The sequence below is a fragment of the Petaurus breviceps genome, unplaced genomic scaffold (assembly GCF_028583685.1).
Source record: "Petaurus breviceps papuanus isolate PSGF00001 unplaced genomic scaffold, PetGlider_PUasm1.0 91041, whole genome shotgun sequence".
In the NCBI taxonomy this organism is placed as follows: Eukaryota; Metazoa; Chordata; class Mammalia; order Diprotodontia; family Petauridae; genus Petaurus; species Petaurus breviceps.
Genome location: NW_027187400.1, coordinates 5,023,888 through 5,046,741, shown reverse-complemented (window position 1 = coordinate 5,046,741; position 22,854 = coordinate 5,023,888). Strand labels below are relative to the sequence as shown.

General features: G+C 48.8%; 2 protein-coding genes across 6 annotated transcripts in view; one reads left to right on the top strand and one right to left on the bottom strand.

The window, feature by feature from the left end:
* The first annotated feature begins 457 nt into the window (after positions 1 to 457).
* PPP1R8 (protein phosphatase 1 regulatory subunit 8) overlaps positions 458 to 22,854 on the top strand; it is a 373,418-nt gene continuing 351,021 nt past the window's right edge. Inside the window, exon 1 of the mRNA XM_069079524.1 lies at positions 458 to 461. The gene's annotated coding sequence lies outside the window, so the exon portion shown is untranslated. The remainder of the gene's footprint in view (positions 462 to 22,854) is intronic.
* The window catches only part of WASF2 (WASP family member 2), a 343,739-nt gene continuing 336,782 nt past the window's right edge, over positions 15,898 to 22,854 (bottom strand). For 4 of the 5 annotated variants that reach the window (XM_069079521.1, XM_069079523.1, XM_069079522.1 and 1 more), the window contains 2 exons: positions 21,378 to 21,892; positions 15,898 to 20,107 (listed from right to left, as the gene is read on the bottom strand). In XM_069079521.1, the coding sequence (XP_068935622.1) occupies positions 19,950 to 20,107; positions 21,378 to 21,892 (673 nt within the window). In that variant the 3' untranslated portion in view covers positions 15,898 to 19,949. The remainder of the gene's footprint in view (positions 20,108 to 21,377; positions 21,893 to 22,854) is intronic. The other variant, XR_011166638.1, reaches the window with a different exon arrangement.

Sequence of the window (22,854 nt, the reverse complement as noted above, 5' to 3'; positions counted from 1 at the left end):
CATTAGACTCACTCACCATAGGTTCAGATCTGTGTCCTTTACGGTGTGAATATAGCTATGTTTTGGAACCTTAGGAGCCCCAGTGCTTCTAAGGGGTTCTTATGGCCACCCTTAGTAGTTCTGCTAGATACAGAAATTCTTAGGTCTTCTCTGTCTAGGGGGTAAGGTGGCAGATCTTAGTAAGAGGTCCTCAAAGGGTAGCTGGCTTCTTCTCACTTTATTATATTCAGCGAAATAGGGGCAGATTCCTCTGAACAAACCCCCCTCCATTGCATTTAGAACCCAAGTTGGTCTCAAGGGAAGTAAGGGGAAGCGAGTTGGGGGAAGTGGTACCATTTGTGGAGTGGGATCCTGTGGCAAAATAGTATGCTATAGTGTGTGTGTGTGTGTGTGTGTGTGTGTGTGTGTGTGAAAGGCAAAGGCCCAGCCAGGACAGCCACAAGAAGTCTTGGTACATGGGGGGCCAGTCACCACTGGGAGGCACCCCTCTGTTTCACGGATGTTGGGTGACTCCCTGGAAGAGAGCCTATTTTCTCATTGCCTGTGCTCGACAAGTTGCTTAGGTGAAAGGTGACCCTCACGTTCACCTGCTTCATGTCTCAGGATGGGAGGGAGCTCCCAGCTACAGCTGGGTCCATAGACAGTTATTGCCCTTAGCTCTGAGTCAGGGCAGGGGGAAGGGAGCTCCTCTCTGCTCTGGAGTGCTGGAGAAGAGCCGTTTTTCTGGGCTATCTCATATCTAAGTGATCCATCATGCCACGATCTCTAACCCGGGAGAAGAGAGAGCCCAGACATTCTGTCTGGTGGGCCTGTCTGACTGTGTGTGTGTGTGTGTGTGTGTGTGTGTGTGTGTGTGATGCAGTTGGGTCTCAGGACAGTTGTGACTTGAGCATGCCCAGGCAAGGAGTGAGGTAAGCCCTAGGTCCCTCTTGAGTCTCCTGACAAGGTGTGCTATCCCCTGGACTCTGATAAGGTGTGAACTTGCCTTGTCCTGGGTCCTCATTACCTGGACTTGGCCTTTTTGTTGCTTTATTGACTAGAGGTCACAGGCAGACAGGGAAGCGTTGGAGCAGCAGTGGGCAGATCCAAAACCCAGCACCACTGGTAATGAAATTCACTCACCTGGGCTGCCATTGGGCTGGGTCTTTAAAGGAGATAAGGCAAAGTGGCTGAAAAAAGTGGCAGAGAAGTCTGTTTAGAGGAGAAAGAGCTGTCTTCAGCTGGAGAAGTACAGATCAAGGTCCAAGAGGAGACAGAGATATTCGGCCTCAGTTTGGCTGGGGCGGGGAGGGAGAGGGAAAGCACCCACTGTGCGCCCAGGGCACTGTGCTAATCACTTTACACATATATTATTTTCCTTGATCTACAACAACCCTGGGAGGCAGATATTATTATCTTCATTGTACAGACAAGGAAACTGAGGCAGACAGAGGTTAAGTGACTTGCCCAAAGTCACATACCAGAAAGTATCTGAGGCTGGATTTAAAGTCAGGTCTTTCTGATTCTAGACTAGTAGAACACTGGGCTTGGAATCAGGAACACTCCTGTTCATGAAATCATATCCGGCCTTAGATGCTTACTATCTTTGTGACCCTGGGCAAGTCATTTAACTCTGTCTGCCTCAGTTTCCTCATCTGTAAAATGAGCTGGAGAGGGAAATGGCAAACTTTGCCAAGGAAATCCCAAATGGAGTTGTGACAGAAACAATTCAACAACAGCTTCCTGACTCCAGACCCAGTACTCTATACACCTTACCACCTAGATACCACCTGGACAGGCCCATGGGTGGGTGTACATCCTTTGTCACTCCTGCATTCCTCTGACTCCTTCCTCATGACATCACCATCCTTTCCAGTACTGGTTCAGGGGTGGGAACCTGCGATCTCGAGGCCACATGTGGCCAAATTTGTTCTGTGAAGTTTGGATTCAGTCAAAGGGCCTCACTTGAGGACCTAGAGGGCCACATATGGCCTCAAAACCACAGGTTAGGGGTGGCTAGGTAACACAGCGAGTAAGAGCACCGGCTCCAGTGTTGGGATGACCTGGAGATTGAATCCCGGGCTCAGACACTCAGCACCACACCCAGAAATAACTGGCCGTGTAACCTTGAGCAAGTTACTTAACCCTGATTGCTTTAAAAAAAAAAAACACAGGTTCCACCCCTGGATTAGACTTTCATCCCCCCAAGTTAGTAGAGAAATTTTCTACTCAGGATTCTCTTACTTGGATTCATTAGTATTGGGGAAAATCTAGAGAAAAATTTAGCATGATTTCCTTTCTCTTGTTTCAGACCATAATCGTACAGCAGTCAGTTTTCTAGTGTATTTCCTTATGTCAGACCAGGTTTGGTTTTGTTTTTAAATAACTTGTGTTTGCTTGAATGCCGATTTACTGATATCTGTTGTATTACTGTAGCCAGTTTGAGTATTGCGGCTAATATGAGAAGTATGGATTTTGCATCCATCAAATGCTAGTATCCAGAAGTTTGCCCAGAGCATGCTATGATAGCTCATAAATGTTCATATGTTTTTCTATTTATTTTGAAGCAGTCCTAGACTGTGACATGACTCCAGACAGCCTAATGGGCTGCATGTGCATAGGATACGGTTTGCCTGTTGGCCTAGAAACCTGAGTAACCAACTCTAAGTGTCTCATTCCTTGCACCTCTTTGAGGGTTTTCTGAGTATGTTTTCTTTAAGTTAATCTGCCCATCCTGGGGAGTGGTGAGTTCAGAATTCCATCTGGATTGCCCTTTCAGTAGTAGGGATCCACTGGAGGAAATACTGGGTGTTCACTGATAGAGAGATCCAGAGGAAATTCCCCTTGACCTCCTAGGATCACCTATGGTCCAGAGTCTCCTGGACAAATTTGGGTTTGCTTTGTGTAGCACAGGACACCTAGAAATTTCGTCTTCAACATACATATTTATGTTCTTTCAAATACCCTAATTTCTTAGTTCCTCATCTACTCAGTTTATGTGACCTACTCAGCCACTCCACCTCAGTTACACACAGAGATGGCCATATATCCCTCGATCATAACATCACCCATTAGTGCTACACTTCTCTATTTATAAACTCTATTTATAACTCTATTTATTGATCCAGACCCACTGGATGGCCTTATGTGCTGAAGGAATCCTTGGAGAGTTTTCACCCAGGACAATTTGGTTCCTCATGTAAAGGTGAGGGAGTCACTTTCAGTCAACTCCAGGACTCTATTCTCTTCAGAGAGAATCCTACAAGCTCTGGACTCTCTTTAGGGACTAGGTTTTCCTTCCTGTGAGAGAAAACTTGACTTCCCTTTCTTTTATAATTTGGTCTAGTGATTAAACCCAGTCTGTGTATGTGGGTTCAGAGTATAGGGATGCTTCAGTCAAAGGAAAGGACAAGAATTCCAGTCCCTCTCTCATGGAGTCAACGGATCAGGGTGGATACACAAGTCCTGAACCAAATTGCCAAGGTTTTCCTCCTGAAGAATGAAGGATTAACTTCCAGTCAATCCCAGTTCCCTAATATCTATGGAGAGAGCATCATGTACACAGAGGCCTCTATATGGCACTAGGCTTCCCTTCCAGATAGCAGGCTTGAGTTTCTTTTCCTTTTCCTTTCATTGTTGCTTTGGGGTTGTGAAAGGCAAACCAAGGCAGGTGATAACCTATTCCAACTTTGTTTAAAATGATGTTTGTTAAATTTATCACCACATATTTGGAAGTATGAGAGAATGTTAATCACCAGATTTTATTACAATCTGGTCACACAGACTTTTCTTCAACTCTAACACAAGGTGTTTGAAGAAACCGTTTAGAATGGATAATATAGAACCTGCCCAAGTCATCAGAGCACTATCCAGGATTTGGTATTACAGATAGGACAGACATACTCTGGTAGATTTGTTGGGGATGGCAAATATTGAGCTGGGGGGAGCTGTAAGGGTGAGGGGGAGTCAATCACTCCACCCCACTTAAAGTAACTAACAAAATACTCTAGCCTAGATACCCTTACCAGGTGAAATCATCTCTGTTGCATCAAATTGATTAACCAAAGACATTAAAGACAGTCATACCTTGTGGGTTTTATATAAAATAGCAAGCTAGCTTAGAATATTGGCATTTGAGGGTCTGGTAGCTGAGGGAGTAGTTCTAGTCAAGTCCTTGAAAGAAAAATTACTGGTGAACTTCAAAGGGTAAGGGAATTTGGACTTCTCATTGGCATACTAGCAGTACCCCTAAGACAGCAGTGGCTTTGTGGCAGTGGCAGTGACTGCACTGGGAACCAAGGACAATCCAGGCAAACTGAGGAAAGGCAGCCTCAAAGACTCTGAAAGGGCCCAGCAGAAAGCTGTATGATGCCTGAGGGGAGCTTCATGAGTTCCCGATTAAGAGAGGAAGCCAGGATCTATGAATTACTTCTCTGCCACAATGATCTCTAGAAGACTGAGTCTACTTTCTCCTGGACTTTGTATGACCTGGTAGGGCAGTATCTTAGACTTTTGGGGGATATTTTGTACCAACTTTACGCCAGCCTTTTGGGGTTTGGTTTAACAAAGGTAGACAAGACTGTAGCTCTGACCCTCTCCACTACTCTAACACTTTAATCTGTGCCTCTTTCTAAAAGCTAATTGTATGAAATTGTCTGACTAATTAATCTCAACTGATAACCAAAGGGGAGGAAGCACACTGATGGGGGCTTGCAGCTTACTGCATTAGGAAACAACATCTCCAGGCTTACCATCTAGAATCCTGAGGGGAGATCTAGTAGCTGTCTCTGGGGACCCAACTTTCCAATTACAGACCAGAAAAGACTAATTCAGACTCAGATGCCCTGTCTAGATGACCACAGGACACCAAAAGTGGTCATACCTAAAGAAGGAATGAAAGCTATAGGCAAGAACCAAAGAACTGGACTGCAAGCAGGTGGTAGAACTGTTGAACGTTCAAGTCTTCCACCAGATCGCATGCCTGCAGCACACATGAACTTTGTTTCATCAAACCGAGTTTCTGTGCCTCAGTTTCTCATAGATGACTGGCAAAAAGGGAAGATACTTGATGAAGGACTACATAAAGTGACATGAGTCAAGAAGCAGGGCTCCGGAGGATGGCAAAAGACTCAAGTACCAGACTGCTGAAGGCACTTTACTGTTGAGGCTGTGGCAGACATTGGAGCTGGGGAACAGAGTGATATATTGAACTGTGAGTGATCCCACCAGGAAGCAGTTGGCACTACATAGGGCATACTGTTCCTTGGGCATGAAGACTCTGCATGATCACTTCAGACATATGGATCCAAAAAAAGACTCTAAAGCTAGTGATAGATTATTCTGGCTCAAGATGTCACCAAGACCTGGGACACTTAGCCATTGTGGGCAAAGAAAAGTACTACCAACCCATGTTACATGTTTGAAAACTGTAAGGACCAACAAACCTTTGGAATTTATTTGCTTTGACTTCTTATCTCTGGAAGGAGATAACAAGAAAACAAACAAAACATCTTTTGGTGGTGATGGGCCATTTTACTAGGTAGGAACAAGCCCGGCCAGGACCCAGAAAGCTTCCTCAGCTATATTTTGGGAAAAGTATTTCTTAGTGCGCGGACTTCCTTCCAGGAGCTATTGCACTTGACTGAAAACAGGAAGTCTAGAATACCACTTTTCCACCTTCGAGAGGACCAATAACCTATAATAACAGCTAGAATTTATATAACACTTTAAGGTTTACAAAGGATTTTACAAATATCTCATTTGAGCCTCACAACAACCCTGGGAGTTAGGTACATTATTATTTAATTTTATAGATGAGGAAACTGAGGCATACAAAAGTTAAGTGACTTGCCCAAGGTCACCCAGCTAGTAAGGCTGGATTTGAACTCAGCTATTCCTGACTCTTGGGCAGTTCTAGGTGGTGCAATGGATAGAGATCAGGCTTGGAATCAGGAAGATTCATCTTCATGAGTTCAAATCCAGTCTTGACACTTCCTAGATGTGTGATCCATGGGCAAGTCACTTAACCCTGTTTGCCTCAGTTTTCTCATCTGTAAAATGGGCTAGAGAAGGAAATGGCAAACCCCTCTAGTATCTCTGCCAAGAAAACCCCAAATGGGGTCATGGAGAGACAGACAGGGCTGAAATGACTGAACTTCAACAACAACAACTTCCTGGCAGCAGTCTGAAAGTCTCAACAGCACTTGGATGAATGTGTTAGAGACACTGAGACCAGAACACAAAATCCTGGTGGAGTCAGTGGGTGACTCTTCTTGTAAACGTGCACCATGCCACCAGGAATGTCAGCTCTTTTGCACCATACCTGTTGATGGTTGGGCATGAGCCATGCCTTCCTATGGATTTTTGTTTTGGAGATGCCAAGGAAAGTGAGTTTGCAGATACTCCCAACTGGTACCTATCGAGGTTAAGAGAAATGGAAAGAAAGTTAGCATCTAGCTACATAGTCAATCAGAAATTATGCTAGAGTAAATGGTGCCCGTCAAGACCTTCGATGAAGCTAAGAAATCTTGGTGTTTGTGGGACACACAGGTGAGCAGACTGATTGTGAAGAGATCAGGCAGCTTGCCTCTTTGCAATGTGGACAGCCTGCAAAGTCAATTCAAAGCAATTAGTTATTGCCAATCAGAGAGTTAGCTGGTCCCCCTGAATGAGAAAGTCAAGCTGGTCCCCCTGAATGGACAAGTCAAGACAAATAGACATCATACTCACCTGACTGGACCCCAAGTGAATAAGTTCACCTGCCAATCATGCAATGACTGTTTGACCCAGACAATGGATGAGATTCAGACTTTTCAAAGGAAAAAGACTCTATGGACTAGACTCTAATAGCCAATTCAAATAATACGAGAGGATTGCATCCCAAGGCAACTTCTGCCTAGTAATTCAACCATAGAATCCCTTAGGGCACAGAGTCCAGGGGTGCGGAAATGTGGCTTTCTAGGTCCTTGGGTGAGGCCTTCTGACTGAGTCCAAGGTTACAGAACAAATCCTTTTATTAAGAGGATTTGTTCTGTGAAGTTTGAATTTGGTCAAAGGGCTTCACTTGAGGACCTAGAGGGCCACATGTGGCCTCGAGGCCCCAGGTTCCCCACCCCTTGCACAGACCTATCCCCCAGACCCAGGCCATAGCAACACTGCAAGCCAAACTGGGTTCCTTAGAAAAGAAACTCCAAACTTGGGTCAGCGAAACTCGCCAGTGCCTCCTGAACCAGATTTAAATGTCACTGGGAAGTGTTTAACAACATGAATAAAAGTACAATGCAATGTAGATAATGTTTATTTGTGGTTTTCTAAGTCATTCTGCTCTGGCAAACAAGGATACATTTCTTTACCACTGCCTTAGAGAAGGAGATTTAGGTAGACAAGACCACTGTTCTGATGAGGATCAAAACTGGCTAATGCCAACCTAACATAGCTATAGAGTCAGGTCTCAGGAAGGTTAGGACCATCCACCCAGTCACCAGACCAACCTATGATGTCCCAGGGGTACTGAGGAAATGGACATACATGTAGCCAGATGATGATTCCAATGCTGACCCTCCTTGAATGTAATTATATATGTCAGTCATTCAATAAACATTTACTAAGCACCTACTGTATGCCAGGCACTGTGTTAAGCACTGGGGTTACAAAAAAAGGCAAAAAATGATTGCTGCCCCAGGGTGGCTCACAATCTAATTTCATTATTGAACGTGTTAAGAATGCTTCTGCTTATTATACATTCAAGTTATACTTTTATTGTGTTGGCATCATACATGTTGGATGGTTCCACTTATATGCTAACTGGCGTTTGCAGCTGTTAGCTGTGTGTGCCTACTTTTGCCATTTGGCCTTTCCTGTTGTCCATTAAGCCTGCTGCTGCTGGTGTTACTGCTGGGCTCACTTCTGCTCTGTGGATATGCCTTCGATGCTGTACAATGGGCATGGAACTTAGACCTGTGGTTATGGAAGCAGCTGTCAAAGGGTGCTTTTTTTTGCATCTGTTGTGTTCATTGTTGATTTTTGTTTGCTCCTGGCCCCTGTGATGATTACCTGGGATTCTGGGTTCATCACCTTTGCTCTGTTATGTACTGATAGTCCATGAGATTACAGACGCCACATCTGTCGCAGCTGATTTTGTAAGGGACTAAAAATTCCAAACCCCAGGGAAGAATGCCATAATGCCTCCTCCAGTTGGGGGGAGGAATGATCTGGAACCTCGCAGAGACTTCTGGGACCTGGAATTTTTTGCTCATTTCCTAGAGCAAGGAAATATCCCATGGGTTGGCCTCCAGGGCAGGATTAAAAGGCAATCCTGTGAAAACAAGAGGAGAAAGAAGAGGAGAAAGCCCACAGAGAAGAGGGAGGATGGTGGCCAGGGCTTGCCCCAAGCCAAAGCTGCATTCATCAATGGCAGTGGATGATGACAACAATTATGGAGCGATTCTGGGACAGCAATCTGGCAGCTTCCCTCTTCAAACCCATGCCAAGGGGGAGGCTGGAAGAGGTGAAATCTAAAGAGGCAAATGGCAAGGTGGTATAAGCCTTGGCCCCTAGCTCAGGAGGCTGGAACACGGGAAGGGAAGGAGGAGCTGACTATTCTCCTTTTCTTCCTTTTCCCCTGCCCTACTTCTGCTGGATGTGAGTGGTCCCCATTCCTAAGAGTGTTCTGTGCATTTCCTTGTCTCCCTCCCACCTCCCTGAGGAGGGGACCAGAGGCAGGACAGACAGTCCTGCTAGTCTTAGCCACCCAGAAGGGAAGCTGCTTTCTTCCCTGGGGTAGCCAGGGTGGGGAGAGCTCAGGACCAGTCACCCCTCCCAGGAAGCTAACCAGCTTAAGGTGTGTTGTGTCCCAGTGACCTGGATGGGGTGAAACAGCGCCATCTGGTGTTACCTGAGAAGGACACACATGGCAATAATACAGTATGAGCCCCGAGGCCACATGGCTTCTGGCTGAGCTTGGTCTTAGGTCTTAGCTCAGGGATGCCAGACTGTGGGAGCTGCTTGGAACTGGATACAGAGGCCTAGCAGACGCCTTCCAAAGGGGCCTGAGGCTGGAGCAGGGCCCAGGGAGTGTATCCTCACTTTACTTACTTCTCTGGTGACACAGCCCAGGCCCAGAAAAGAAATCAGCCCAGTCATGCCCCCAGGTCAGGGGATCTTAAAGCCCAGCACCTACCCACGTTCCTCAAATAGGGGGCCAAGCCCCATCTCCCCCTAACAAGCAAGAAGAGTGGCATCTATCCATGTGAATAAGATAATGCCCAAGCTCATAGCTTCTACAAAAAGAACAGCCCACTGGAGACGGCAGGCTGATGAGAGGTGCTTGTCATATTCTCCTCCAGAGACCGAGACAGCCTCCTCCGCTCTCTCCCACTCCCCCTCCCCTTCCCCAAGCCTGCACACATCTACGCCCCCGTGCACACACCTGGGGATGCATGCAGGCTCCTCTGCAGAGGCACCAAGACACATGCTGGTGCACAGACACACCCACGCTCACCTACGCTTGCACAGTGCTAGGCACAAAAGTGCAAACATGCTTGTAATTGCAGGTGCTCACAGAGAGGCAAGTCATGGCATCCCGTGGGGAGCATCGTGGGGCTCAGGTTTAAATCCCAGCAATCAAATCCAGCCTTAGATGCTTCCTCCCTGTGTGACTCTGGGCAGGTTACTTACCCTGTTTTCCTCAGTTTCCTCAATTGCAAAATAGCAAGAATAGCACCCGACTAAAATAATAATAGTATTTAGTGCAATGCCTGGCACTTAATAAGTGCTTATTCTCCCCGTACTGTTCACTTGTAATCTTTGGGGCGGCTAGGTGGCGCAGTGAATAGAGCACTGGCCTTGGAGTCAGGAGGACCTGAGTTCAAGTCCAGCCTCAGACACTTAACATAAAAACTAGCCATGTGACCTTGGGCAAGTCACTTAACTCCAACTGCCCTCCAAAAAGCAAAATAATTAAAAATAAAATGCTTTTTCTGTTCCACTTCCCTGTATGACTTCTGATAAATGACTTCACCTCCCTGGGCTTCAGTTTCCCAATTTGTAAAATAAGGGGGGTGGGGTGTTGGACCAGATGTCTTGTGAGGGCCCTGCAGCTCTAAATCTACTTTGCTACAATCCTACCCAGAGATGCAGATCCATGCCAGCCTCCAAGGGCCCTCTGGGCTCTGAGACATGTTCCCAGGCACACGCTCAGCCTCTGGTTGCATGCCCAAGATCCGTGGACATAATGATGTGTATATACACATGCATACAGATTCACTCTTGCCCAGAACAGGCACAAAGACACAGACAAGCCCGGCATCGTGCTCCACAGGACACACATGTGAGATGCATGCAGAGACAGAGAGGAGAGCCTTCACAAAGGGCAGACAGACAAGCTCACACGCAGCTCTCCGTCACTGCCCTTCTCTCTCTGACACAGCCCAGATACAGTAATCAGGGATTGGCAGGCCAGCCTCGGGGCTGCCAGCACCCACAGGCCCTGCACCAAGCCAGAGCTGTTTTCTGCACCCCCTTCCCTGGGTCCCAGTCCCTGATTAACCCCTTTCACTAATTGGCCACCAGCCCCCTGACTTTGCTGGAGGCCTTCTCGGGAGCTGGGGGCAAGAGGCTGCAAATTGGCCAAGCAGCCTGGGCCTGGGGAATAGCATCTGCAGCTCAGCAGGAAGGAGCTGGAGGGGGGGCGGGGTGGAGAACATGTGTGGGGCAGGCATGGACACAGGCAACCAGGCCTGCATCTGGGTGCCCATGCATGCTTGCACAGGCAGGCCCACTGACGTTTGTGCCAAACAATCATGTCTCCAGCATATCTCCACCAGCACACACAGGCCTGGATACATACGTCTGTGCTTACACACATGCCCATGTATATGAAGGTGAATCTGACACGCATCAGAATAGTCCATGACCCTTTGTTTGTGGACACGTCTTTATGCACAGATACAGTGCGAGGAGGCCAGAAAACCTAGCTGACTAAAGACCTGTTCCTCCCACTCCTTTGTGGGAGGATGGGGCAAACCGGCTGTCCCCTCTCAGGGCCTCAGTTTCCTCATGCATGAAAAGAGAGGGTTGTATGAGGTCACCTCTGAGGTCCTTCCAGTTCTAATATTCTGTGATCTGGGGGGGCAACACAAATACACAGATGTGACTACACACACATGACAGGCATGCCGACCACAAAGCCTCTCACACAGGTGCCCACACATGCATGCACACCCACAGGGATGCAGTATAAAGATGGGATCACATGTGTTCACACATGTGCAGGCATGAGTGTGTGCACACAAACATGTCGAGGAGAAAATGGTTTCTTCTCAGGCTCTGCACATTCTCTAGGTTTCATTAACGACAAAGCTCCTTATGAGCGGAGACTTGCTTGCTCAGTGCTCCCAAGGGCCTCCACTCCAAAATGCCTTGGGTTGAAGCCCAAATTCTCCCAGCCTCTACCAGGGGCCTCTCCAGGCCTGCTAGCTAAGGCTCCAAAGACCCCACCCTGCCCATCTCCACCGCAGACACCCCTCCCCACATACCCCCTGGGGGATGCGCTGAAGCATATGTTGGGAGATGATATTTTATACAACTATAGAATGTCAGCAAAGAAAGTAACCTTCAAATCCTGAAGTCCAATCCCTTAATTTTACAGATGGTGATGCCAGAAACCAGAAAGGAGAGTTAAAAAAAAAGACTCTGAGGGTCTTAGTGGGCTGCTAATTCAACATAAATCAGCACCACAACATGTAAGTTAAAATAGGTAACAATCTTTTAATCAATGACCTGGATGAAGGAATATGTGGCACCTCCTTCCAGGGCTACTTCCTCTGAAACTCCCACTCTCACTGTCAGGGTGTCGGGAGAACCTTGAGGGAGTGGGGTCCTAGCACTGTCACTCATAAGCCCCCACTGGTGTGATAAGCTTCCCATGAACCATCAGCCAGACAATGAATGTCTCGGCAAATTATTCACTAAAAAGATATAGGGGCAGTAGTTATGCGAAGTACCCTCCCCATATCCTCCAACCCTCACAAAAGTCTGGAGCAGTCTCTTCATCCTGACTAGATGTATTGTGACCTACTGGTCTCATTCTCTGGACAGCCATCTATGCTATCTGCTACTGGCTGGGTCTCTCCAATGGCAGAGTCACTGGAGAAGGAGAGGAGAGAGAAAGGCTTACCTCCTTCCTTTGCCCACCTCCTCCAGACTGGACACCTCTGAAGAAAACCTTCCATCACTGCACTTGGTGTGCAGTGTCCCAGGTGGGGCGTCACCTGTCTTTCATACAAGGCCCAAAACTCTAATCTTCTCAAACTGATTAGGAATTTACACCTGATACTTTTGATTGATTGAATCCAATTTAATTGTGGTGAGAGGAAGGGCAGAAGCCCATCTTTATACATAGACAGGCACGCTTATTTAATCTGAAAATTCTCTGATGCTGGGAGGCATAGTTAATGTATAGGACAACAGAAGAATCAGGCTGGAATCATGAGCCAAGATGAAACATTCCTGCCCTCAAGGAACTTACATTCTAATAGAAGAATACACACAAATAGAATATGGAATGATGACAAAGAAAGGGCGTTGGATTCCTAATAGTTACAGGGATGGTGAGGTCACAGGGGAGTACTGAGGCATAATGGATTTGATCATGGTTCTAGAACCTTACATAATAGCTACCATTTATAGGATGTGGCTAGGTGGTACAGCAGATAGTGTGCTGGGCTTGGAGTCACAAAGACCTGAGTTCAAATCAAGCCTCAGAAACTTCCTAGCTGTGTGACCTTGGGCAAGTCACTTAATCTCTGTCACTAGAGAGGGAAATGGCAAAACACTCCTGTATCTTTGCCAAGAAGATCCCATGGACAGAGGTAGCAGTCACAAAGAGTGGAACAGGACTGAACAACTAAAACATGTATAAGTACCTGCTATATGTGCCAAGCACTTGAGATATCTAATTTGAGCCTCTCAACATCCCCCTGTTTTACAGTTGAGGAAACTGAGGCACAGAGGTCACAGATCTGAACTCAGGTCTTGCCGAGTCTGGCAAGTTCCAGGTCCAGCAATCTACTCCCCCCCACCCCATACTGCCCCAGAACTGGAAGGTGTGTGTGTGTGGGAGGATGACACAAAGTGGTTGTAAAGTCTGGAGGTGACTGGGGAGTGAAGTACAGCAATATTTGTAAAGCACACAGCACAAAGCCCAGGACGCAGTAGGCACTGTCCAGATGCTGGCTGTCATTATCACTAACCTTTCTTGAGATAGTGGGCCAGGAGATGTGGTCACTGGCTGGGGGTGGGGCATGGCAGAGTGAGCAGGACACACTAGAGATAAAAGGGTTAAGCCCCTCCATGGCATCTGGAAGGGGGGATTATTTTGTTTGGTTCCTGAAGGGAACTCTGGGGATTGGGGATGTGCTAGCTGCAAAGAGAAGCTTGATGCTAGAATTTTCCAAGAATGAGAAGCATCTCAAAGTAGAAGGGGAGGCCAGCCTGCACAGGAGGTCTTCTGGCAGAGACTGGATGGCCTCTTCTCCAGGGTGGGTCCAGATTAGATGCCCTAGGAGGGCCCTTGTCCAAAGTCACACCAAGGCAATGGGACTCAGGCTTCCTCCTCTATCCTTTCCACTGCTCCAGGATCTTTTGGTGGACGTGGCAGGAGAGGACTGACCCTAAAGGAGGAGGTGCTTGTGATGTGACCCAAGGGGAGCTGGACAGGGCCTCACACATTGACAATTACTTCTTCACAGTCTCCAATTCCTTTAAACCTTCAGAAGGCCTCTATGGAGCCCTGGACAGACAATGCCTTTAGGAATTGGCCCTCAGTAACATTTACTCCCTGCAAAAGGTGCTCTGGGGATGGATGAGAGTGTGTATGTGGGGGCAGAGCCCAAAGGGCAAGGAGGACTGCTGGGATATTGAAGAAAAACTTAAAGAACTTTAGAGCTGAGAGAGCCCTTAGAACACAGGAGATCAGAGCTGGGAGGGCCCTTAGAACACAGGTCAGAGCTGGGAGGGGTCTTAGAGCACAGAATGTCTGATCTGGGAGGGCCCTTAGAACACAGGATGTCAGAGCTGGGAGGGTCCTTAGAACACAGGATGTCAGAGCTGGGAGGGGACTTAGAACACAGAATGGCAGAACATAGAATGTCAGAGGTGGGAGGGCCCTGAGAACACAGTATGTCAGAACATAGAATGTCAGGGCTAGGAGGGGCCTCAGGACACAAAGTATGAACTAGAAAGGGCCTTAGAACACAATGTCAGAGCTGGAATAGACTTAAGTATCATCTGGTCCAATCCTCTCTGACAGAGAAAGAAAATGAAGCCTAGAGAGTTACTCTCTCAAGGTTACATGGCTGCTTAGTGGTACTGGGTGTGTGTGTGTCGGGGGGGGGGGGGGGGTTGTGTCTGTCTGTCTGTCTGCTAGCCGAGTGCACAAGGGTATTTAACAATTCACCAGATTTGTTGCTGTGCCAGGAGAGGCTACCACAGGCCAAGTGCAGAAACGCTAGTTAACCTGAGCCAGAGCAAGGTCCAAGGCCTCCACCCCCACCTCCCAACCCTTCAGAAACTGCAGTTTCTGACACCATTTTGTCCTCACTCCCCTGGCGTCTCCCTCCCTGTCAGTCACTGGTGGACGCAGGAAGCCAAGTGCTGACTAAACACCAGCATCTCCTTGGCAGGGGCTGGGGGTAGAGGGGGCCCGGGAGGGGGGGAAGGGATGGGGGCCACTCGGCAGCAGCGGCTGCTCTGAGCCGTCTGCAAACAAACTCCCCAACTCCCCGCTGCTCGCTCCCTCCTCTTGGTCCCCACCTTCCCCCGATGAGCTCAGAGCGGCTGACGCAGCAGTTGCTGACAATTAGAAACTTCTGGCCCCTCTCTCCTGGGATGCTGGTGGGTGACTCTCTCCCTGCACAGCTGGGCAACAGGGCCTTGTCAGGCATGACTGGAGGAGGCCACCCACCCAGGGAGTGCCCTCCCTGGTCCGCTTCCACCCCCCACCCCTCCCAGGCAGCAGCCACAAGCCTCACATTCAGAACTGGGTGTCTGCTCATAAATTACCTCTCCCCCTTTCCCTCCGCCTTCCCCTTCCCCTTCCCCAAGGGTCAGTTACCAGAAGCAGCAGCTGCCTGGAACAGCCATTTCTTTTCTCTTTCTTTTAACAGGTCATTCTCAGGGTCAGAATATAAGAAACTTGCCCCCCATCTAGAGGAGGATGGGGGTGGGGGAGGGGGCCAGAGGCCAGAAGCTCTTATCAGATTCCATTGAGAAGGGTTCTATTTAAGGTAAGTCGCTTTGGTCCAAGAGAATCAGAAAAGATGCTGGCCAGATGTTGGGTGTCTGCATCAGCTTTCATCTTGCATTCCTTTCCTCCTGGACCCAGTGAGTAACCGTTCCAGCCGACACCCCCACCCCAGCCAGGCTTAGAGACTCCCACCTCCTTGGTAAGCAGAGGGCTGACTGAGGGACTACATCCCAAACCCACTCCCCTCCCCATCCTTAAGTCTTGGGCAGACTTGGGAGCTGTAATTCCTTGGGTACAACGTTCTTGACCTATATACCCTGGAAAGGTAGTGCATCTCTTCAGGTCTATTTTCCTTTCAAATGAGAGCACTGAGAAGGGGACATCTGCATGTCCCCTTACAAATGACAGACCATGGCTTCAGGCCCTCCCTCCCCCCTCCCCGTTGGCATGTCTCTCCACTCACACAGCTCGTACACCTCTCCCTCCTGGATCAGTGATGTAACCTTAGACCTGTGTGTAATGCTCACACTAACCACCTGCCACCTTTGGTCCTTGTGGGCTTCCTACAGCACCCCAAGAATGTCTGCCCTCTATATGTTGCCCACAGCCCACTGCCTGTCACCCACAGTAAGGACTCCAATTATTCCCTTGGAGAAAAACACCAAAAGCAATGGTTGATTGGCTAGAAAGGCTTTATCAAATTCCTTAAAATGTTTACATTTAAAGTATATACATATTGCAATGGGGCTGGGGGGACGGCAGACATGGGACTGCAATTAACAAACGAATGAAACAAGATGCATAGCTGTGGTCTGCTCTGGAAAACTGGGTGCCTTTCTCAAGGCTTGGGAGGAGTGGGGGCAGTGAGGCCAACGAGGTCAAGGACTCAACTGCACCTTGATTCTGTGGACACCCAAAGTTGAACTTGGCCCTACTGATTGGGATTTTTCCCCAAATATTTGAAAGCTCAATTGCCAGGCATGGAGGGATTCTCACAGCAATAGTGCCGTTCCCAACACACACACATCCACCCACACCTACTTCTCCCTAAATCTCAGCATGACAGACTCACCCAAGAAGCCCGAGTTACCACTGGAATATCTGTCCTTATAAATATATTTATATCAGAGAAAATAAGGCACTCTGGGAGCATTACAGCTTGCTCTTCTAGGTCTACATCATTCTAGACAGAAAGTAAAAATTGGTTAGTTTCTCAAGTGAATTAACTGAATAAAGTTAATGCAATAACAAAATTGTTCCCTACCCTGCTCTGAGGCACTGTAAGAACGAAGATGAGGCACCCGAGAGGCATGTGTCTGTAACGCTCCGAGGTGTGGCCCGGCCCCTCCCACCCCCAGCCAGGCCACTCATTACTGGCGCTCCACCTCTCCAGACACTAATGCCCCTCTCTTCCTGAGTAAAGGTCGCTCCTGGATGTGGGGCAGACCCAGGATGATGATGAGGCCCTGAGGAGCCGTGACAAGAGCTGCCTTGGGGCCAGCAGGGGTGCTGCGGCAGAGCTAGGTGGCCCAGGTGAAGACACTGGGAGAATGCTAACACAGGGTCCCCAGAGCGGGGGAGGCCTTAATTTGTTTAAGTCATCCCTGCAAAGCCAAGGGCTTGGGGTGTGACACAGAACCCCATGCACCTTCCATTAGCCCCATTAGTCGGGCTCCTCAGGGACACTGGAGGGTCATTCCTGGGAGACCAGGCAGGCTCTAAATTAGGACAAGAGCTTCCCCCTCCCTGGGGAACCTCCCTTGGAATGTGTCAATTTCACAAGTGAACAAGAATCTACCACTATCTGCCATGAAGATCAGAAGTTGGGCCAAGGCAATCCAATGGGATGGATTAAGCTAGGCCACCTCCCCCTATCTCCTACCCACTACTGGCCTCTAAAACCATCACTAAACTTTGCATTTTACAGTTAGAGGATTCACAAAGACACATAGTTAATTGTATAGAGTCCTTTCTTAAAGGAACAGTGAGTTTTAGGAATAAAAAGTGTGATTTTTTTCTGTTGTTGTTCTCTTTCCTGGGGCACATTTGCATAAGCAGAGCCCAGAGGACCTTTCTGCTGCCTGGGACTGGAAGCCCCACAAGCCAGGGTGGCTTAAGCTGGGAGGTTGCTGGTACAAAGCACCGAGGTTGGTTGCATAGATTTTAATGAGAGCATTGGGCAGAGCTGTGCAGTTGCACTCCGGGACTTGCAGATCATTACCAAGCCAGCTGTAGAAGGAGAACACAGCACAGCGAAACCCTAGGAGGTCACTGAGCTAATGATCTAATCCTACCTTCGGCAGCCAGCCCCCTCGGCCCCCTCCCCCAAAGCCCTTCCCACTGTGGGCTTGCACATGGATGTGATATGTGGATTCTAGAAACCCAGAGAACACTGCCCCTTCTCAAGGTCACAACTGTGCAGGGAGGGGCTAGCTCCCCTTTCTGAAGTGGGGGTGGGGGTGGGTGAAGAGCTCAATTCAGCCAAGGCAACTGAGTGCACACACCAGGCTGGTCAGCTGCAGGTCTCACTCTGGGCTGAGGGAGGAGGGCTGGCTCCTCAGACCAGAGCAATGCCTCCCCCACCCCACCCCGCCCCTGCATGCTTAGGGCCTGGCTCTGCAGCAGGAACACCGCTCTTCCCCTGGCAGCTGGGAGGCTGGCTCCACTGCCTGGACCATTTGAGGTCTGAGACAAATGCCCATTCTTATGCTTCCAAAATGCAGGCTGGGAAAAAGGCAGGGAAGCGGCTGCAGAGCCTGATAAACAGGGCGAGCCCTGAGCTGAAGACCCCTGATCTTGTGTGTGTGTGTTGGAGGGTGGGGGTGGGAAGGAGGCCACAGAGATGAGCTGGTCTGCCATTCCTCAGCTCTATCCCCCCCACCCCCATCCTGGGGTTCAAAGAAAGGAAATACAGGAGAAGCAATAGGGGAAGACAGGCACAATCTCCCAGTGATTATACATACCCTCATCTAGCCAGAGGGGTTTCTGTGGGCTTTGGCAATCACCGCAACTATTGACTCTACTGGATAGAGAGACAGCCTGCTTCTCTTTGTTTCAATGCTCTGAAAACAGGAGAGGCACAATCATGATTCTGTGGGCTAGTTAGGTCAGGAGGAGGAACAAAGCCCATATGAGGCCAGCTCTGCTTATTAGCACCTCTGTGTTAAACTTAGGGAAGGGGACCGGGCTGACACAGAGTGAGACATGCCACCCACTCCAGCCACCAAACCTCGCCTGGGGACAAGGATAGAAGACCTCCATCCTTGCATATTCCCCTAATCCCTACCACCTTAAGGCGGCAGGGGCTATGATGCCTAATTAGTAGACTCTTCCCTAAATTTGGGGGATACAAACAGGTTAAAGGGGAGAAGAGCTAGAAAAGACTTATCAAAAATTAATTTGGGGTGGGGCAATGCCTAGAATGCATGCAGAGAGGTCTACTGATCTGGGCAGGTGGCTCCAGACTGTTTTAGTATTACCATACATCCCCTAAGAATCCTTTCTTCTATTTAGCACAAAGACTCAAGACTGAACAGGTCAAGATGAAATTCTTACCCCTCTCCAGAGGGGGCTCTCTCTCATCCCTCTGAAAGCAATGTTAGGGACAAATCCCTGAATATTTGCTGAGGAAAGCACAAGAACTGAAAGATCCCTTAAGTGGAACTCAAGACCTGAGTTCTAGTCTCACGTACACTCTGTGAGACCATGAACAAGTCCCAAACCCCTGGTTTCCTTTTCTAATTTGTAAGAGAAACGCCTGTCCTGAGCTCCAGGTGTATAAGTGATGCCAGCAAAGGGGCTGGAGGGCAAGGAGGGGGCCAGGCCAAGCTCTGCTACTCTAGAACCTGGAGCAAATCCCCCTGCCCAGACCTGTTTCCCCTTCACGAGGATGTGATTTGTTCCTTCTTGCCTCCTCAGTGTCACACAGAGGGAGCATCCAAACCCCCAGCTCTGCCAGCCTGGCACCGTCCGCACTGAGTCCTCTGGGACTGGAGAGGCAATTCTGGAAAAGACTCTTTCCCAGGTTTCGAAGATACAGGATGTCCTTTCCTCTTCACAGTAAAAATTAAGGTGATACTCCAGAGGGAGGGGCCCAGCAAAGTACAGAATAATCTCACTGGCATCAGGCTGGGCCTCCATACCCGCTCCATGAGAATAATAGAAATGGTGAGCTACCCCACAACTCTGGCGTGGGCAGCCCTACGTGGCCCAGCCTGGAAGGGAGGACCTTTGTCTGCCAAGATCCCATCCCATTCCTTATGTGGCTGCCACAGCTGGCAGGGATCATGGAGAGGACAGGGCACTACCTGGTTCTTGAACATGTTCCATGTTATGCCAGCAGACAGGTGGGGGAGCCAGGGTCAGCACTCCTCTGCCTCCTGCTCCAGGGCAATGGCTGAGGTGAGACTGAGGCCCCAAAGGCACAAGACAGGTTTACAGGAGCCCAGGATGCCCACTGAAAGGCACTTTCTTCCATTTATAATCTAAAGGTGGTGCTGAGAAGCAACTTAACGAGAGGGTGAAGAAATGGGATGCTGGTCTCCTTCCTGCCTGGCCTCTCCGGACCAGTGAGGATGCTCCTGGTGGCTTCAAAGGCCAAAGGACAAGTGAGGCAGGGAGAGCACACACGAGGGGGTGCAGGAAGCACTTGGGCACATCTTTGGTTACTGCGGGGGCTCTCCTGGGGGGCTCAGGGCAGAAGTGGAGATGGTGCTGATGGGCACAGTTAGTCAAACCATTCATCCTCATCAAACTCCGAGGAGTCATCCTCAGAATCACTGTACTCGACCGCAATCCGTCGGGCCAGGATGGTGGCTACGTCATTGCCCACCACGTCCCTCTTCTCCTGTTCTTGCTGCTCCTCCACCTTACGGAGCTGGAAGCCTGGCCCGAGAGAAAAGAGTGGAGCAGAGGGAATCAGTTGGGAGCTGGGACAGTTCTGGCCCAGGGCATGAAAACCTCATTAGCCCTGAGGGGCCCCAGAAGGGTTGAGCAATGCCAGGGGAGGACCCTGCAGGCCTAAGGCACAGGCAGGGGGAGCAGGAAAATAGAGGGAGAAAGAGAAGGACAGGGGAATGGGGAAATAGAGGAGAGAGAGAAAGAAAGAGAAGGAAAAGGCAACAAGTAGAATAAAGGGGGAGAAAATAATAGTGGAAAGAGGGAGAAAAAGGGAGAGGGAGAAGGACAGGGTTAAGGGGGAAGAAGTAGGAAAAAGGGAGAAAAAGAAAGGGGACAAAATAGGACAGAAGTGGAAGAAAAAACCAAGGTAAACATTATAGCAAGGATTAGAAGTACTATCAACAATTACCTCAGCACCCCTCAAAAGCCCCTGGTACCACGAGTGATCCACCTCAGCTTACCAGGAATTCCTCCTTTTATAGTTCCTTTACTTGGAAAGACTGACCCTCAGCTTCTTACAGAGCCTGCCATCTCCCCACCATACCATAAGCAGCCAAATCATGTTAAACCAAATGTCATTTGTGACGTCTGTGACAAGGTGATGTCTAAGTCAGTCAATCCCTGGATAAAGAACTGGGTAGGCCTTGTTTGTCTCCAGAAAATCATAAGCTTCTTGAGAGCCCACACTGCCTAGGGATGGTAACCCCACTAAATGTGGTTCTCACACTCTCCAGAGAGGTGAATTAGTGTTTACTGATGGTGAGCTGACATGGCTGACTAGTCCAAGAAGAAGGCCCTGCCACAGGGCCTTCTTCAACACAACTGAAAGAAATTCAACTACCCTCTGAAGCAATAGGGAAGTGCAGAGATAAAAGGGTTCTCAATCCAACCCATGCCTGAACATGGATTCCTCTCCATTAGCCCTATGGAATGGTTTTTATCCTGTGGGTTAGTCTCCAGACACAGGGAGCCCGCTACTTCCGGAGGCAGCCCATCCTGGTGTTGGCCAGCTCTGAATGTCAGGAAGTCTGTCCTCATGCTATGGTAGAATCGGCCTCCCTTTAACTCCTGTCCATTGCTTCTGGCTTTGCCCTCTGGGACTAAGAAGTACGAGTCTAAAAGTCCTTCCACACACTGACAACACCAAAGGGCCCCAGCTCTTGAAGAAGGTTGGGCTGCACCTTTTCTATGGGGCAGGCTAGAGAAATGCTACAAGCAGACAAGGCAAAGCGGCCCAAATATGAAACGGATTTACCTTGACGAATGGCTGAAAGTAAGTCACTTCGGGCATCGTTCACAGGAGGCAAAGATGACTTGGGTTTGGATGAAGAGCTATCAGCAAGTGGTGGCGGTGGGGCCAGCTGACCATCGCTGCCACTGAAAGAAAGGGGTGGAGGTCCAGGGGGAGGGGGAGGAGGAGGGGGTGGGGGGGCACCGCCAGCTGGCTGAGCTATGGGAGGAGGTGGAAGACAAGGGTAGTCAGCTGCTGGGGGTGGGGGTGGGGGAGGAGGGGCAGCAAAATCAGGGTGAGGGGGGAAAGATGGAGGAGAAGGAGGTGGTGGAGTCCCTGGAGATACAAATCCAACGGGTGGCGGTGGTGGTGAGACTCCCGTCATTGGTGGTGGAGGTGGGGGAGCAGGAGGAGCAAAGCCCGGTCTGAGGCCAGGTGGGGAGCCAAGAGGTGGAGCTGGTGGTGGGTGGCTTGGACTGACAAGGCTGGATCTTTTAGGTCCAGCTGAACCAGACCCTCTCTGATTGTCTGCTGGGTAACTGGAAGAAAGAAAACAAAGACACTATCACTATGAGATGGAATGGGAGAAGATCACCATCGTATCATCTTCAATGTAAGTTAATTTAGGGGAGACAACACAATTTCACTCCCAAAAAAAGGAAATCTTCAGTGATCCTCCTCTGCCCCACTGCTGCTCCAAATCTACCAGCTCTTCCTGGCTTTCAACTCTGTGGAAAATTTCAATGCCTCTGTTTCCAACTAAGGAGGAAGAATGGCTGCCCAAAGGCTAAGGAGAAACAGCAAGCATTCGTTCATTCAATCACCAACAATTTGCCCATTTGCAAGGCACTATTCTATACAAATACAGGTGTAACAAAGACCAAGTTCTTGAGGAATTTATACCTTATATGGGGAAAAGTTACATTCACAAAGGATCATAATTATAAGGGAACATACTAACTTTAAAGGACAAGTTCAGGTAAAATACTATAAGAAAACTGAGGGAGGGAGGGAGGGAAATATCAATTTCACCTGGGATGAGGCAGGGGATGGAGCCACATGACAGGAAGGAGAGGTCAAGGAAAGCACGGAGTAATGAAATCTGGGGTGGGCAGTGAGGAAAGGTGAAATTTCGACAGAGGTAAACAAAAGGTAAATCTTTCCCTGATATGGGGGAATAGCAAGAACAAAGGCATAGAGAAGGGAGAGGAGCAAGGGGGACAAGACAAGAGAGGGGGATAATAAAGGATAATTTAGTTTGGCTGGAACAGATTTTATAGAAGGGGAATTGTATATGAAGGCTGAAAAAAGATGTTATCATACTGTAGAGGCCTTGAATGCCAGAATCTGGAACTTTATCCTACAAGCAACAAGGAACCACAGAAGTTTTCAGAGTCGAGTGACATTATGAGAAAAGGTTTAGGATGGAAACAGTTAGAATAAATAGGGAGTTGGGGCGGCCAGGTAGCACAGCAAGTAAGAGCACCGGCTCCAGTGTTGA